The following is an 18,401-nucleotide window of genomic DNA, read 5'->3' as shown; positions in this document are numbered from 1 at the left end:
CTTCAACTACTTGAGAACTATTGGGTCCTCTCTATTTCTAACCTTTCTGGAGTGGCCGTAATAGGCAATCATACCGTCCATAAACTCAGTTTCAGATAAAAAAGCAAGCTCTGCTACAGTTAGCATTAATGCTGTTGATCTACCACGTCTGAGCTCACATTGGAGGCTGTGGAGCAGGTGTACAGCACCTCCTGTGTAGGTCAGAGTCGGTCTGAGTTATCTAGTTGTGCTCGTCTGACTGAGAAATTAGATTTCATTTAGCCAGGGCCGACTCGTGCTGCAACTGTCACACAGCAAACACGCATCCAGTCTATGATGCATGGAGCTGCCCCAAAGGCCTGGTCCAGTAAGCAATGAGCTGGATCTGGGCTGGGAAAGTGTTCCACGTGCCCCATAGAAGCGCAGCAGCATTACACACAGTTTGATAATGATAACCAAAATTTGCTAAGAGAGGTCGTCACAAAGAAGTCCAACCGGCGCCTTTGGCCATCAGTCAGCGTCCAGGCCTCATGTGAGTACAGTAAGACCAGGAGGACCCTGGACGAAGAAAGACTCTGACTTTCACCTGCAGAAGAACCACACCATCTTTACCAGCAGACCAGTTGCTTTGTACCAAACACTCAAAAACTGCCCCGTCTTCAACACACTGGTCACTGGACCGGTTCATGTTTTGGTGCATATCGTCCCCCATTCTTTCTTTCCATATTTCCTGTCTCTCTTCAGCTTTCCTATCAGAAGAAAAGCACAAAAAAGTCTTAAAGGGATACTTCAACATTTTGGCAAATTTGTCCATTGCCATAATTCCTATAGTCTTGGTAATAGGTTTGTTTCCTTTAGTTGTCGATGCAAGCATTTTTTAGATCTGGGGGGAATGATACACCAGCTGTACAGCTAACGCTCTGGAAGCAGACGGTATTTTTTGCTTTCCCTCATCAAACTCATCAAATACACAATCCAACAACTCCAAAACGCTCTCATGGACATGGCTGCTGCACTGTGTCACTCCGCCCAGTGGTTTACTCAAGAAATAGTTCAGAGTATTTGCTTCATGTGTCGTAATGCTCCATAATTATTTGTTATTATTTCACAGCGTGGTGAATGTGCAGGTCACAACTTGTCCACGAAAGCATTTTGGAGTTGTTGGATTGTGTATTTGATGAGTTTGATGAGGGAAAGCAAAAAATACCGTCTGCTTCCAGAGCGTTAGCTGTGCAGCTGGAATATCGGTCCCCCCGGCTTGCATCGACAACTAAAGGAAACAAACCTATTACTAAGACTACAGGAATAATGAAAGTGGGCGAATTTGCCACATTGTTGAAGTATCCCTTTAAATAAACAAACACTGTACCTGTAATCCAGGTCGGCGTTTCTTTGCTAAAGTTGCTTCTGCTGCAAAAAGCTCCATTTTGGTTACTTCTTCATCTTCTAGCATGCAATGTTTGGATAATTTTCTTTCCAATTTGCAATGTTTTTTATGCACAAATTGAACATGTGCAGAAAAACTGGTGTATTTGGAGCAATTAGCCTAGCAGTTGGGCTGCAGCAATGGATGAAGTCTGACCTGTGGCTCCTTTCCTTCATGTCATTCCCCTCTCTGATTCTGAATTTATCCTTCTCTATAAATAAGGGCATAAAAAGTCCCTCCTTAAATCTATCATAAATGGAGGACTGACCTAATGATCTAGGCGTACTTCCTGTTAGAACCGACCCCGGTCTCCCCTACAGTACAGAAAGGCTCAAGCACAGTTTGAATCAGGGGTCTCTGCTGGTGTGTCCATGCGCATGCACGTCTACACACGCGCTCATCTGGTGAATACCCTCTGATTCTCCCCCCTCCCCTCCCCGTCCTCCTCTCTACTCCAAACAGACCACGTGGTTTCCTCTCAGAAAAAAAAAGAAATAACGGTGCATGTGAGCCGGTGAGGGGCGGCGTCTCCTCTGCCAGCAGCAGGCGGATCACTGCGAGAGGAAAACTAGAGAGAGAGGCGGAGAGAGAGGAAAACATTTTCCCGACCTGATCCCGCCATAGTTTTTCCCACTCTTCCACCACAGACCATCACCAAATCCACCAGTCCACCTCCTCCTCCTCCCCGCTGCTATAGGCTGCTACAGGCTGCTGCTGCTGCTTTACTCTGCTGGAGCCGCTGCAACTCCACGGATCCTCCTGCTGCTCCACTCATACAACTGGATTAATTCAACCACCACATCCGTTAGCACACTTTCAAACCCCTTTAGATTTTTATTTAAGTTTGCAGGCGAGATTTTGCTTTTTTTCGTTTTGCATTCTGCCCTTTTTTTTCTTTATTTTCTGGCGTGATTTCCACTTTCAGCGAGTGTGACAAGTGTGTCAATATCTTGTTGCGCTATCGGCGAATTCACGCAGAAACTTTTTGCTGAGATCTTCTGGACTTTTGTGTTTTTCTTTTCGTTTTTTTGGACTAAACAGTTTCAACATGCACAAGCTGTACATTGGGAATCTAGGCGACAGCGTGACTGCCGAGGACTTAGGAAAAACCTTTGACGACCACAAGATCCCCTACTCCGGACAGTTTCTCATGAAAACCGGCTATGCATTTGTGGACTGTCCGGACGATCAGTGGGCCATGAAGGCCATCGAAACGTTTTCTGGTGAGTTACGGTGGTCGTCAGACCCCCAAAGAGCCCTCTTACCTTTGGTTTCATTCATTCAGAGGGAGCGGGAGTCGCCGGCGTGGAGCCGCGGCTGCGTACACACCTTCGGCGGTGTGCCCCAGATTCACTACCCGCCTCCACCGAGGCTCCAGCGGGTTAAAAAAACATCCACATAATTATTTTACTGGTAGTAGCTTAATGTTGTGGGGAGATCTGGTCACCCAAAGGAGCCATTCAACTTTTACAGGGGGGAGGGACACGCGTAGTAAAGCCATACCGTAATGATTGAACGCGCAGTGGTGCCATTTAACTAAATTTACCTTTTATAATTTAAAACAGACGCGTGTGATAATTAGAGCGGGCGCCATTCTTCCTAATATTTCTATCTGAGTGACATGTAGATGCCTAGCATTGCTGTGTGATATATAATGAAGCCTCGCTGGTTCCCCTCCCCCTTTAAGCCGGTGCCCACTATGACAAAGATAGAAAATATCTTATCCTAATTCTGCTCCAAACGCATGCTCCACGCCAGCTCGAACACGGTAGCATCGTTATTAAACTCCCTATAAATAAAATTGTCGCAGCTTCAGTTGTGTATCCTAATATATTCATCTCGATCTGATTCATTTGTAACGTGAGGAGGCAAGGTCGCCATGCCTGTCAGCTTCTTGTGCATGAAACCTCACCAAACCAAACCAAGGAACACCAAATACACACTCACACAACCAAAGAGGGGAATTACATTTATTAAAACGCTATAATTCTCATCTAAATGGGTTTAAGAGGCTCGTTGCTGATGTGACGTGCCTCCACAGCCTACTTACTGGACTGTTTGGTTCTGTTTGGGCCCTTTGAACCCGCCCCTCCCCTTCCTATCACCTAGTTTCTTTTTTTAATGTAAAAACTCAAATAAAACACGTCTCCTACTTCAGCTATGTCTCCATTAAACAGCCTACCCACTCCACACAGGCCTACAACAGCTAGTAAACAGTTAGCATGTAGCATCACTGTCTGAACACCGTGTTTTATTTATTTCTTTCAGGTAAAGTGGAGCTTCAAGGGAAACGTATTGAGGTCGAACACTCCGTCCCCAAGAAGCAAAGGTACCAAACATTTTCTAACACCACACCCCCCTCCCCCATTTCTTTATGTGTTGCTTCACCTTGCCCAGGCCTTTCTTTAATACATTTACCAGTGGTTCAACCTTTAGCTGGTTGGTTTCTATTAAGTGCTGCTTTCAGACCCACTTCCATGAGTTTGTCGTGGGTAAAAATCCACGTCAGTGTTGTGTCCGTGGTGTTTGGTTGATGGTGTGAGTGTGCGGAGCCTCAACTTTGTCCGCCATTGCTGTGAAACTGAACTGTGACAGCTTTCTGCTGCCGTGCTGTGCATACTGTTACTGTTCATCTGAAAAATGCTAGTGTTGGTGGACTGGAGCCTGTTAGCATGCTGGGAGGATTTTCTGGAAAAATCCTGCCAAAAGCACACCACATTTACTTTAATGCAGACACACTTTATATTTAATCAGGAGGATATTTAGAAATTCGCAAGGAAACGGTGGATTTTGTTGACTTGTACGAGTTTGGAGTACATTGTCAGCCATACACAGTATTTCCATATATTTGGATTTAATTTAATTATTTGGCTTTTTGAGCATATGGGTAGTTCAGTTGAAACTTACTATAGAGTAGTTTTACAAATTTAAAAATACGTCATGGCGTATTTACGTTAGCTGTATTATGAATGAATGACTGAAATGGGTTGTTTAATTTTAATTTAAATATGTAGAGCTGTATTAACATTGTTTATAAGATTTAACGAGTGGGTGCTTTATTAAAAATATTTACATGGCAAAAAAAATCACTGAAATGGCTTTCTTAAACCTGGCGTGTATTTAAGGTCATTCCTGGTGATGTTTTACGTAAAAGCAGTGTTGTGTTTGCATCCAGCATATGAAATAAAAATATGAAAGTGGTGTTTCTAGGTTTGATTTGAAATTGGGTGTAATCTAACATAGCCAAAGGCATTTCAATTGTAATTACAACCTGTAGAAAGGACACTAGTGTGTGGGTTAAACCGTGGTGTATTTTAGATCAGCTGCTGTGTGCTCAGACTCGGATTTGACCCGGTTTTAGCTGAATACTAATCCATGATATACTAATATTCATGCTGTAACCTTTGGCACAGATACGAGGTGAGCAGTCCTACATGCTCCGCCATTACAGGCCACATGTGTGCGGATTTCATGATGGGCAGAAAAGTGGGACAAAAATCCGTCATGTTGATTATTTTTGGCTTTAATTAAATTGTAACAGGTTGTTTAAGCTCGTGTTTTTTACAGTGTTGGTGATTTGGCCAAAATTTTAAAATAAAGCGGGATTTGGTTCGCCCGCTTGTCGCCACGAGAACAAACTACTAAGATTTATTTAATTTAAAACATCAGCAGTGTTAATGTGAGCGTTTAGACGTGTTTTAAAGTGAAATTGCTGAATGTTAAAGTAGTTTTTGCCAAAATGTTCAAACGGGCCACTCTTCACGCCTAAATAGAGCCAACATGGCGACAGTTTGGGCTGTGGTGTCCTTTAATCTCACTATGGCTCCGTAAATTAGTCCCCTGCTCGGTGTTTTCGTGCCTTACACCTCCTCTGAGCTCACCTTTGCGAGAAAGGTGATTTGCGAGGAGCAGAAGGGGCCATCGTGGGTGAGCTGAGGCCCTCCGTGGCTCCTGAACACGTGGAGCTCCCACGCACAGAGAGTCACTCCACGTCAGGCTGAGAGTCCAAAATGGCGACGATCTCAGTGAACAGGCGGAGGTTTTTTTTCCCTCGGTGTGTAGTTCCGGGTCCGCTCTGCGGCCTAGCTCGTTCTGTATGAAGTGAACTGTCTCTGTTTGAACATTAAAATATGAAAGTGTGATTGTAAATCAAACAGAAGTGGACTGGTGTGAGTTTAGACAGTTTTTGAAGCCATTTCTCAAAATGGCTGTTAGTAGGCTGTGAGGGCGCGAGCCTAATTACCCAAGTTGCGTCCTAGATCACTCCGCTTAAATTTCAAAATTTCACCAAATTTAAAAGAAGACTTTCTTCGGTTTAAATTTCGACTTTCACTTTTTAATTACGATTGTTGACAGGAAACCAGACATGACGCGTTTGTTACCTGAGTTAAAACACAATTTTTGAGCAAAACGAGCATTTTTGGCGTTCGTGACATTTTGTTCTTTTCTTTAAACACGCAGAAAAAGAAAAAGGAAGCCTTCGTGGCCATTGTAGAATTGTGCAATGAAATTAGAAATATATATTTCTTTAAATGTGCATGAATCAGGCACTCACAGCTACAAAGAACACAAGTCAAGTGATGGGTGTGTGTTTTACACAATACACAAGTAAAATGCATTTAAATAAAAACAGGAACAAAAAATAGCTGTAGAAGAAGTAGAACATGACATGGTGAATTGGTTTTATAGTGCTTTCTCCTCTCTTGACCACTCAAACAGGTTTGAATAATTTATTTGTACATGTTTTTTTTTTCCTAAATAGCTAAAATTTGCTCTTATTTTATATCCTGTAAATTCTGTGTACCAGTGTTGCCATGCTTCATGTTTAAAAACCACATTTGTAAATGTATTTGTGGTACAAAGTTGCTATCTGCAGTGTGCGTGTGACATGAAGCTCCTATGGAGGTGTGTGGTGGTTTGTGAGAGGGGGGGTGTATTCACATGGTGCAGACCCTGTGTTTGAATGGGGAGGGGTCACTGCTGCAACGGGCAGTCTTGTGCTTCTGTCCCTTCTCTTTTTATTTTCAAATGTTTATGATGAAACCCCCGTAGGAGCTGCAGGGGGCGCCGCCCATGGCTGCCCCTGACCCTCTGACCACGTCCCCTAGCTAGCGTGGTTTCTGTGTACGTCTGCGTGGATTAGAAGTGAGTCTGAAGGGTTTTAAATGATGCAGACAGTCATAATATTCATCATGAAGTTGACTGAAATGTGTGTCAGGCTGAGGTCAGCAGGAGTGGTTGAGAAGGGGGGAGGAAGAGGAGGAGGAGGGGAGCGACAGGAGGGGGAAGGAGGTGCAGGAGCAGGGGTCGAAGGAGGAGGGAGGGAGGGAGGAGAGGGGGTCACTCAGAGGGAACAAGCCTTCCTCTCTGGAGAGAAAAATGTATAGAATTCCTGCAGAGCCAGGGAGAAGAAAACGACCAGCAGCACCAGAAACCTTTAAAACGGCGTGCACGTAAAGCGTGAAAACTGTGCACGCAAAAAGAGCGTGCACATTTAAATTTAGTGCAAAAATATGGGCGTGTTTGGCTGTGTGCAGAAACATTTTTTTTGTTGCATGGTTATCGAAAAGAAAAATATATATATAAGCGCTTAAATGTCAGAATAATGACTCTTCTGTTAAAATGCCAGACAGAAAAATTGAAAGAATAAATGAGTAGAGCAGAGGTTCTCAATTGTTGGCCTGGGACCTAAAAGTGGGTCACTGAGCTGTTTTTTGTGAATGTGGTCCTGGAAAAAATGCTGCATGGTAAAAAATAAAAAAAAAAAAAAAACAGCATGAGGATTTTTTCCTGCATTCAGATTTTGGTGTTAGCCACCAGTGCCTGACTTCATACCTCCTCTCGCCTTCATCACACGTGTTTTTTAAGGTTATTTTTGGGCAGCAGGAAGCATGGGTAGAGAGAGTGTGTGTAGACACGCACCAAACCAGGACTCCATCCTGCGACCGGGGCATGGAGGACTATGGGCGCCTGCTCCACTAACTAATCCAAACAGACGTGTGTTTTTATGAAGAATACCGTCTCCTAAAGGTTGTGTTTGACAGGGATGGAGACAGAAACCCGGGTCTTTGTGGAAATAGTTATGCATTTTTTAAAACCTGCTAATCAATAATGCTTTAGCTTATCAATGCTGCTACTGGTTCTTCCGGTTCTGTGATCACTCTAATGCAGAAACATGCATCAGCTCTTGTAAGATGGAATGTAAGCCCAAATCAGCAGTGTGCATTCCAAACATGCTATCTTTGACTGCTGTTAGCATGCAGCTTTAGCTGCTGCAGAACCGTCATCCTCATCTGCTCAGATCAGCACGGAAACATGCACCCAAACTTTGCAGTTTGTTTAAATATTTATTCAAATCTGATAACTGTGGGGAAATCTGCAGGAAAGTTAATTGGTGGTCCTAACGAGTTGAGTGACCATTATAATGTTTTCAGGTAGGCTCAGTTACTAAATAAAATGATTATATGTGTTCGGATGGCACATCGAGAAAAAGAGAATTTAGTTCTGAGGAGAAACTTGAGTAGAGACAGCTGTAAAGACAATAATAATAATAATAATAATAATAATAATAATGTAAAACAGATGGAATCAGGCCCTCTTTAACTTATGCTTTCTGCAGCTTAGACCACCTCTGTTAAATGTGGATTGTTTATATTTCCCCTGAACAATAGAAAGGATTGATATTAGTATTGTTAAAGACTGAGATGAAGAAGAGCATCAGTAAGGGTATCGGTATCAGGGTATCTCTAACTGCAGGACTCAGGGGGTCGACGCCAGACCCCCAAAAACACATGATCAGATTTGAAACCGTCCCACCTATTCAGCCATTATTAGTGAATGTGACGCATGGTAAACACTCATCAGTCCTGTCCTGATCCAAGCTGCACTTTTTCGTGTCAACTGTCCACTCCAGGCTCTTGGAGTCTGCCTGAGAATCAGAACAAAAGACCTGCTTCCTGCCGGTGATTTTCACCAATCAGGATATAGCAGATTAGCCTAAAACTCCAGTGATGGACAACACGGCAGCCCCAGAACTCTGTCCCTAAAATACTTTAATTGCACCCTAGTAACAGGCTGCAGCAAAGGCAGAACATGGATTTTATTTGACTTTATTTGAAAGTCCAGCCCCCAGATTTTTAGCTAAGAATAAAGGTACAAATGTAGGTGATGACCCTGTCATATGGCTGCAGCAGGCTTTTATATCGGGCGTAACAAATTCACATGTGCACAGTGAATTAGGATGCATGATAGGAGATTTTTGCTGCCAAACTCATTTTTTTAAAATAATTATTTTTATGCATTTATTGACAGAAGAGGACAGTGAATAGAATCAGAATAATGAACTATCTGAGCTGGTATTATTAATTGTACATCCCTACTATAAAGGATCAACTGCCTCATTTTGATCCAGAGAAATCCGGGTCCTGATGAGCTCCTCTGCAGTCTTCCTCATGCTGCTCATTTTGAGTTTATTTCATCTGTAGAGCACCGCTGACCGACTACACTGTCATTGTGGTTGGAGTTCCTCTGCTGAGTTTTTTGACGGAGCTGTACGGTGGTTTAGTGGTTTGCTCTGTTGTTCCTGGTTCCATCTAGGTTGGACAGAGTCTTTCTATGTCTCCATCTTCCTCCTGCAGTCCACAGACATGCTCGGTAGGTTAATTGGTGACTCTAAATTGCCCGTAGGTGTGAGCGTGCATCATCTGTGATTGAGCGGCGATCAGACCTCTCCCCCAGTGAGAGCTGGGGTCAACTCCAGGATAGAGGGATATTTGTGAAGCTGCTTCTGTGTTGAAAACCTGTAAAAGTTGCATTAAATAAATTAAAGAGGCTGAAAACTTTCAGAAAAAAGGTCTGTGGTTTCTAATTTCTGAAAAGGTAGGGGTCCTGAGGCTAGACCACTTAAGAACCACCCACGAACCCTTCCATTACACCGCTGCTGACTAACTCGATCCTTGAAAGTCCAACATTTCTCCAGGTTTTCCTCATGTTTGGTTGTTTCTCAGTGTTTGAAATTATTTTTTAAGACTGGCCGTCGATGCTTGTGTGGTTTTATGTTTATTAAAGAGGTAATGATGGCTTTGTTTAAAGTTTAAGCACCAAAACCTGCATGAAAAATTATAAAAAGAAGATTAGCTCTGGTTGTTGCGACACCTGGCTTCACAATTCTAGTAAAAATCAAACTATCGTTACCACGGAGGCAGAAATGTGAATCCTCAGCACCCATATCAACCCAGAAAAACCTGCAGAATCCGTCACAAAGTCGTGCAACTTTGACCTTTTAAGGCTGATATTTCCAGACTCTTTAGCCTTTAACATTTATATTAAAGCACCTTTTTTAAAGATTATTCTTAAAACTTTTTGCCTAAATTCAGACAAGACAGCAGAAGAGACACTGTGAATCGATCCCAGGACCAGTCCGTCAGAGACTCCAGCCTCTGTTTAAGGGTTCAACTGAGCTAAACCGGCACCTTTAAGAGTCTTTTTATCATAAATAACACAGAGGAGTCTCTCCTCTAGTTTACAGAAGAACTATGGGTATTTAGGGAGGTTCCTGTCATTCTCCTGTCATGAACTAAGAATAAACTAGCATGGTTCAGGATAAAAACTCCATCCATGAGCTTAAAACTCCTCTAAAGTCAAGCTTCTCCTATAGATGAACCATTATATTACATTTATGCTGATTTATTGTCTGTCAGGATGATCAGAAATGTTCAGATCTACAGAGACTGGCTGATGCCTACAGTTTAGATGTTCAGGACTTTCTTTGCAGCTTTTACAGATTTATTTTGGGGCGTTTTTAGAGAGAGGATGGGGTAGAGTAGCGAGCAGGAAACCATGGAGAGAGAGAGAGTGGGAGCTGACATGCAGGAAAGGAGCCACAGGTCAGATTTGAACCTGAAGGTCTGATTTCTGTTTACCAGGCGGGGTGTGACTGCCAGGCTGCCTTTGCTCCGCTTCCTCGCTATTTCTGACGGCTTCTTTCCTCTCATAGAGACGGAAAACCGTCGGCACACCAGGGAGCTTTAGTTCAAGCTTTTATTTGCCACCAAGTGACGTTTGGAGCCGGTGGGCGCTTCTTCAGACTGTAAATAAATCCTGACATAACTATTTTAAATATGGAACACCAAAACTACCGAATAAAGATCCTATAAGGAGCAGGCATATCCAATAACAGCATGTATGTAGATTCAAAGACGGTTCAGATATATTTAAGATTGACATCAGGGCCAGAGCTGGTTCACAATAGAAGAGAATAAAATTTACATTTACAAACAATAAACAAGAAAAAACACCAGAATATGTCCTTCATTCCTCTGATGAACTTCTGTCATATTAAATAAATAAAGCTAATCATTTAAATCAGGGCCACGAGGATCCAGCTCCTCAGGAGAAATTCACCAAAATGCCCGAGTGCTTAATGACAAATATGACGGTTAGGAATGTAAATAAAACAGAAGAAAAATGTTTGAAAAGCTCATCATTACAGAAGGACGAGCATACATACACTTGTTTTATTCCATTTTTCCTAAAGACAGTTTATGCAGGAATTTCCTGATTATCCTGGTGAAAGCAGCTTTATTATCCAGGAACAGGAAGTAGAAGCTTTAGAAAAAGACAGACCTAAAAATGCATGGATGTTCATTTATAGAAATATCCACTTTAACACATCTTAGACTTTCTGCTGCACATTCAGGACCCTCTGGAAACAGCCATGAGACCAGCTTTTGGGTTCCGATCCTCCATTTGAGAACCATTGATCTACAACACACGGGACAGCGCTCCTGCAGATCCTTGAAAAGTCTTAAAATTTCTTAGATTGGAACTTTTTTAAACTAGAGGCCATAAAACGTCCTTGTTGTAGCTATTCACATCATTTTTTTGTTTGATAATTTTACATTTATTCATTATTTGTTTGGGGAGAATTTAAGGATTAATTTTGATACAGCTAATGTTATCGTATAGAGTAATTAATTATTGATTGGGGCTTTGTTTTGATATATTTGGTAGTTTTGCACAAGATGACGTCTATATTATGGGCAGGTAGGATAGGATGGGCGGGCACCGGGGAAGGTGAATGGTTTTTTACTTGTATAGCGGCGATTTGAAATTGTTTGTTAATTGAAAAGAACAAATCGCCGCTATAGTCCTAGTTTAGATTGTGAGGTCTGAAAGTTTAGAGGCGTGTTTTTATCCTGTCTTCATTTCTGTCTACATTTATTCTTAATATCCCTGTATGTTTTAGTGATAAATGTGCCGTCAATAATCACATTTGGGGTTTTCTGACCTGAGAAATCTCACGCCTCTCATTTTATTCTCAGCTCAGGTTTTAAAAAGTCTTAACACTAGAACCACCTTGGATCTCTACATACCTAAAACAGCCAAGGGGTCAGATTTACCTGTCATTAAAGTGCCTTGATTTTCATAAATAACACTGATCAAGGATTGTCATTTAACCACTGATATTAAACAGCTTATTAACCTCAGATAGCAAACTAGATCACTGCTGGAAGATGATCCGTCACATAGAAAATCATCTTTGGACTGACTGCTAATCCTGAAACTTCCTCATCACCGTATTCTTCTTCATTAAAAGCACTGAGATTACCTTTAGACATTTATCAATGGTGAATGTATTTTTCCCTGTTGTATCCATGTTGAAGGTTGATCTATGACTTCTGATTAGGCGTTGCTGCAGTAGAGAGAAGGTATTTCCATTGCACCATCTATTTATTTCTGGTCTGAAATAAAACAGTGGGAAAATCAAGGCTTTCTTATGGGGTAAATTTGACCTGCATGGTGGTTCTAGATATGAATGCCCATTAACAAAATTTGGGTTTAGGCAAAGATTTTTCTATGACACCAGATGCTATAAAGCAAACTTTTAGGAAAGTCAAAGACTGGCAGTCTTTAAAACTGTAAACACATCAAGTAAGATTCTAGTGTTAAAGGTGAGTAGGAATCTTGCTAAAAGGAGCCCAAAATATGCTGCAGATTTTTGCCAAGAAATCTACTATTTTACTAGAAAAATGTTTTTTTTTTACCTCCTGTAGTAACCTCCTTATTATTAGGAGTATATTCTAAAGACAGATGTATGATATAATAATTCCCTCATATTAGTTAAAGATCTGCTGTGCAATGCTCTCCTCTTTGTTGGCTATAATTCTGCACCTTTAATGTCTACTGGTGCAGGATTTTGTCACATAGTCTTCCTCCAGGTTGATTCAGCTTACTTTTAACACACTTAAAAAACAGATTTTGACCCTTAGTATTTGTAACATATAATTATTATGTTTGTTTCACTGATTTAAATGTGTAATTCAACCCTTCTTATATTTTTTGACTAATTTCAAAATGTGCTGTCTCCATTTCAAATGAGTTGATTTTAATTGTGCAAAAGTAAAATAATAAAACTGTGTTCAAATAAGTTGGTTTGAAATGTGTTAAAATAACATAAAAAAAATGGTGTTAAACTAAAGTGATTTTAATTTTAAAAATGTGCTCAGGCTAGTTGAATTTAATTGTGTACCAGGAACATAAAAATTTTAAAAATATTATGACTTTAATCTCGTAACATTACGACTTTATTCTCGTAAAATTACGACTTTATCCTCATAACATTACGACTTTATTCTCGTAACATTACGACTTTATTCTCGTAAAATTACGACTTTATTCTCGTAAAATTACGACTTTATTCTCGTAACATTACGACTTTATTCTCGTAACATTACGACTTTATTCTTGTAAAATTACGACTTTATTCTTGTACTATTACGACTTTTTTTCTCGTAATATTACAACTTTATTCTAGTTAGATTATGACTTCATTCTCGTAATATTACAACTTTTTCTCGTAATATTATGACTTTATTCTCATAATGTCAAAAAAGAAAAAAATAATTTTTGTTTTCTCATGGTGGTCCTAATACTCCGTTGTAAAAAACATATGTGGAATCTAGGCAAATTTCCTTTGTGCAACTGCTTAAATTGATAAAATTGAGTTAATTCAACTCCACTCATTCGAGTCTGTTAAACCTAGGTTTACTTAACTTTTTAAAAAAAAATTTAGCACCTGCTACACAAATTACTAAGTTCTCCAACATTCTTTATTGGTTTTTAAAAACAAGTTTAAAAACAACAACAGAACAAAATCACCAGCTCAGACAGCACAGATCTATCTCAGTAAAAAAGAAAGAATGAACACAGGAAAAGGAAGTACCATACATTAAACAATTATATGCACATGAAATACAAGTCACACATCCTATCTGGGTATCTCACAATTCCAACCACTTCTTTGCAATAATATGGCATCAACAAGTTCCCAAAGGCTAAGTCTGAAGGCAGGTATGTAAAAATATATTCAAGGGCAAAAGAAACATTAGGATCTAATTGGAAATCCATGCAAAATTGACAATGATAAAATGGGTCCTATATGTACTAAGTAAGGATCCCAGACCTTATAGAAATGATCCACAGAGGAGTGAAGCATACATGAGATACATTCATTAGGAATACATTCCATAATTAAGTTGTGCCATGACTTCTTTGTAGGGACTGTCTTTGATCCAGAAAAGTAGAATATTCTTCCTTGCTGCAAAGGTTAGGAGAGTAAATAGTCTTTTATGACTAGCTTCTGTGATCTGAACATTTGAGAGACCAAGAAGAAGGCACATCAGGTTTAAGTCAATAGGAACACCAAAAACAGCAGATAATTCAGTTACAATATCAAGCCAGTATCTTTGCAACTCAGGGCATGACCAGAAACAATGAATGTAATTGCCAGTTTCAGATTTACATTTACTGCAAAGTGGAGATGCATTATTACCCATTTTATGTTTAAGAGCAGGTGTTATATAAATACGATGTACAATTCTTAACTGAATGGATCTAGTACAAATTATTCAGTTAAACTTACCTGTATTATTCATCTGAGATTACTTAAAAACATTAAGTTCAGTCAACCAAAAAATTATACCTAGATCTAGATAAACATGTTGTGTGCAACTGCTAAAATTAATAAATTAAGTAGGATCAACAAAACATTTTTTTCAGTGCACGCTAAACTTTAGCATTTGTAAATATTTCTGATTAATAAGAATATTCTACGATCTCGACGCTGCGCTGCCTCCATAAATCTGTTTTCCTCCTCTTAGTTTACCGACGTCATCGTCTCCTCAGCGTCTCTCAGCCTCGCCGAATCCTAAAGTACGAGTGCCGCTGAGGTCTAACAGGATCACTGTGTAGGACTGAACATCTCTGTTTTAGTTTATTATATAACTTATGAAACATGAAAACTTTATTTATGAGTCACTTAGACCTGCAAACGGCCAACATGCTAATATGTGGAGGAGGAAACAAACACAAACGGGTGCTTCTCACCTTTTCAGGTTTTATTTCGGATTTAGAGCCGTTATTTATTTATTTATTTGTTTATTTATTAGCGACCAGGTCAGGACGCGTAGCTCAGCTGGTATTCTCTTTAGCATGTCTGAAAGCGTCTCCGGTGGTTGTAGATGTAGAGTAACGCTGGCTAAGACGATGAGGAATAAATGAATCTTGATTTTCAGTTATAATAAAAATCTATCATCAGATCCTGCAGGAGTAGGTCCAGTCCCCTTACGGTCCTGTTAGGCACGCACATGTCTAAAAGTGGGACGTCCTGCTTCTTATTGGACCATGGGGGTGAAGTGCTAAGCCTACATGACCTTTAAACAAAGGCATGTCCAGAAACGACTGTTAAGAGAAATCTCCCAGAATGCTTTGAGACCCATCAGCAACCATCTAAAATCCTGATTTAATGCTGTTTCAATAGTTCTGGTCCTTTTGATCCAAACAAGCGTTAACAAATCCCTGGCAGTAGAAACATACGCCATCATCACGCCTGTTTCTATAAAAGCTGTCGACGACTCCTGATGTCGTACCAGGATCTGGAAGGGTCGGTCCAGTGTGTTGGAAGATTTCAACAAAATATTCAAATGGAAACCTGCAAAAAATCTTTTTTTTTACCTTTTTTTGGTCCTAGACCATCAGAAGAATGAAGGTCAACGACCAAAACATTGCAATAAATGACTTTTTTGGAAGTTGGAGCGTGTGTGGGAGTTTCCTTTGAATCATAGTTGGACACGCTGCCCTCTGACTCACTGAAATAAATTAGATGTGCAAAGAAAGTCATTGTAAGGCAGGATTTCACTTCTACCTCTGCATCCCAAACACAGGCTGTAGTCCTGTAGGATTCAAGACCGTCCTTGGGAGTCTTTCCTGCATGTCCAGCCCCTCTCTCTCCACTGTCCTATAAAGTCAAAGCATAAAAGCCCAAATATAAAAGAAATAGAAATGTTAGGACAATGAGGCTCCCCGTCTCTGCCGGCCTCGTTAATGCAACGTGAATCCTGGGTATCTGTCGATCGTCTCGTGGCGTGGTTGCAGCTGCAACAAGGCTGCTGCAGAAATGCATTGTGAACAGGAAATAAATGCATTAAACATCTGCAATGGTTCTGTGCAGAGATGTTGCAATGTTTTCCTGCAGTTTGTTCTCATTCATCCCTGTCTTATAAAACAGATGTCAAACTTTCAAGCCTCACTACTTTTTTTTACATGCTGTTAATCATAACAGAAATGTAGATTGCATTGATTTAAAAAATGCTAGAACAACAGTTTGGACCTGCTTTAAATGTAGAGAAAAAGTTCAGCATGCATGTTGTTTTCTTCCTGCAGAATGAAGCATAAAACAGTTTCTCTGACTTCAGTTTTGATCAGGATGTTGATTATTTTTAAGTAAAATAATTCACAGCTGATTCAGATTCATGCACGGCTGCAGAAAAATGCTCCTGGTGTCTCTTTGTGTCCATGTTTCCTCCAAAAGGTGTAGAAAAGGGATTTAATTTAATAAAATATTGGTAATGTTTCTGTTCAGAGATGTTGTCCATGTTTAAAGCAAGTGAGAAAAATCTGCAGGAGCTTTCCTGCAGTTTCCGGCAGATTGATCCCTCCTTTACACGCCTGTCTTATAAAACAGATGTTAAACTTTAAAGCTTGGTATTTTTTATGCTGTCAGCTGCTGCAAAAACATTATTTGTGTGGCATTAATGCACTAAATGAGGAAGTTTGAATTAAATGTTTAACTTCCTTAAAATGTAGGGCAAAAGTTCAGCATGCATGTTGTTTTCTTCCTGCTGAATGAATAAGACGGCCTTTCTAGCATCAGTTTTGATCAAGATTTTTTACTAAAAAGTTCACAGTGGACTTTAGATTCTTGCATGGCTGCAGGATAATGCTCCTCAAGTCTCTTTGTGTCCATCTTTACTTTAAAAAGTGAAAACAGCCGTGCATGTTAGCATCTTCTCTCTGCAGAACAGGATGGTTGAGTTCTCTGCAGCCTCAGCTCATCCTCTCCCTGGTTTGGGTTTTATTTTTTATTCTCTCATTGTTGGCTCTTCTGGTCTGTCCTCTGGTGTGCAGACAGACCTCCATCCTCCGTGTGTGATCTGCCATTTTCCTCCAAACAGGAGCTCATGATTATTCCACCACTCTTCATTCAAAAAATGTGTGATTTTAGAGAAAACGCAGGAAAGATCAGAGCAGACAAAAAAAAGATTTTCTCATCTGAAATCTGAAGAAGAGACGTGTTGGTGCGTTCATTTTATGCAATGCTTCCCGTGTGTTAATCCTCGTGTGTTCTAACAATTCCAGCTCACTCACACAAAAACATGTTTTATTTAAAAAGTACAGAGCTGAGTTTAAGGGGCTAAAGCAGCCAAATGTCACTGATCATCTCACAGATGTCTTTACATCACTCCGTGGTTCAGTCACCAACGCGCCTCGTTGTTGCTCTTCTGGAGGTTTCTGTGCATGTTATGATCCATCTTCACTCCTCTTCTTTGGTCCTTTATAATCAGCTGGTTTGATGAAACAGAGAGAAGCAGTTTAAAAGTTTCCTGCAAACTCACATGTGCCACTTTATCCTCAATAAACATTTGAAAGTCTGTCCTCAGCATGTGCATGAAAAAATAGATTTTTGCTTCATCTTTGCAGCTTTTGAATCAAACTTCTGCCCTGAAGGAGTCATTTCTTCACATGTGAGGTCATCTTTCTGAGTCGCCATCTTGAATGTACACACACCACATTTATACAGTGCATTAACAGGGATTTATGTCTATTTTGGGAACTCAGATACTGCGTGGTAGTCTTACTGCTCTGTATGGACACACCTCAGCACAAACAGTTTGATATCTGATAGTTCAGACTGCAGACAGACGTGGTCTAGGATGTCTTCATCTAGACTGGATTGGTTGTGCGTATGTAACTACTTCTAGGCATGCAGTACAGACCGCCCTGTTGACTGATTCAATCTGAAGAATTCTGCAATGAAGCATGGCTTCATGTATGTCCAGCCTCGTTTAGAGAGATGGGAATTGGAGCTCATTTTAGAGATCTGGATTATTTGAATCAGCTCTGTAATAAGAGCAGATCTGTGCTCCTAGATGGCTCTTTGTTTGGTACCAGTTTGCCCTTTAATGTCCTTAAATTTGAAGAAGGGAAACCACTGTTCAAACAGGAGTAAGCTCTTCGGAGCGACTCGTCCTTGAACGACACTTCACCACTCCCTCATAACTGATTGTGTTGAACTGAGTGTAATTCCAGTCTCATGAGGGAGCCAGGCACTTTCCCAAAAGTTGGAAGGCCTACTATTTGGCAAAAATGTAGGAAAAACCCCCAACATCCCCAGCTTCACTATCAACCCAACCTCTGCCTTTAAAGCCTATAAAACATTCCTGCCTTGCCTTTTGCATACAGGCTAGTCTAGACCCCCAGATTTCATACCAGTCACACCAGTTCCCCTCTAGTTTTATCAGCTCAGCATTAAACCAGCACGTCCTCTTCAGGTTATGATGACACGAGGGAGAAAAGCAGTTAAAGAGGCCACAGCTAGCCTCTTAGCTCGTGGCTAATCGGTCCTCGTTTATCTCATCAGATGCACGGACAGAAGTGG

The 18,401-nt window shown here is 40.6% G+C and overlaps 1 protein-coding gene across 2 annotated transcripts in view; it reads left to right on the top strand.

The window, feature by feature from the left end:
• Positions 1–1,973: 1,973 nt before the first annotated feature.
• Positions 1,974–18,401, top strand: part of igf2bp1 (insulin-like growth factor 2 mRNA binding protein 1) — a 77,610-nt gene continuing 61,182 nt past the window's right edge. For both annotated transcript variants that reach the window (XM_041777724.1, XM_041777723.1), the window contains exons 1-2: positions 1,974–2,628; positions 3,674–3,734. In XM_041777724.1, coding sequence (XP_041633658.1) covers positions 2,454–2,628; positions 3,674–3,734 — 236 coding nt within the window. In that variant the 5' untranslated portion in view covers positions 1,974–2,453. The remainder of the gene's footprint in view (positions 2,629–3,673; positions 3,735–18,401) is intronic.

This window comes from Cheilinus undulatus, linkage group 21 (assembly GCF_018320785.1).
Source record: "Cheilinus undulatus linkage group 21, ASM1832078v1, whole genome shotgun sequence".
Classification (NCBI taxonomy): Eukaryota; Metazoa; Chordata; class Actinopteri; order Labriformes; family Labridae; genus Cheilinus; species Cheilinus undulatus.
The sequence above is the reverse complement of the archived record's forward strand: the minus strand, read 5'-3'. Positions and strand labels throughout refer to the sequence as shown.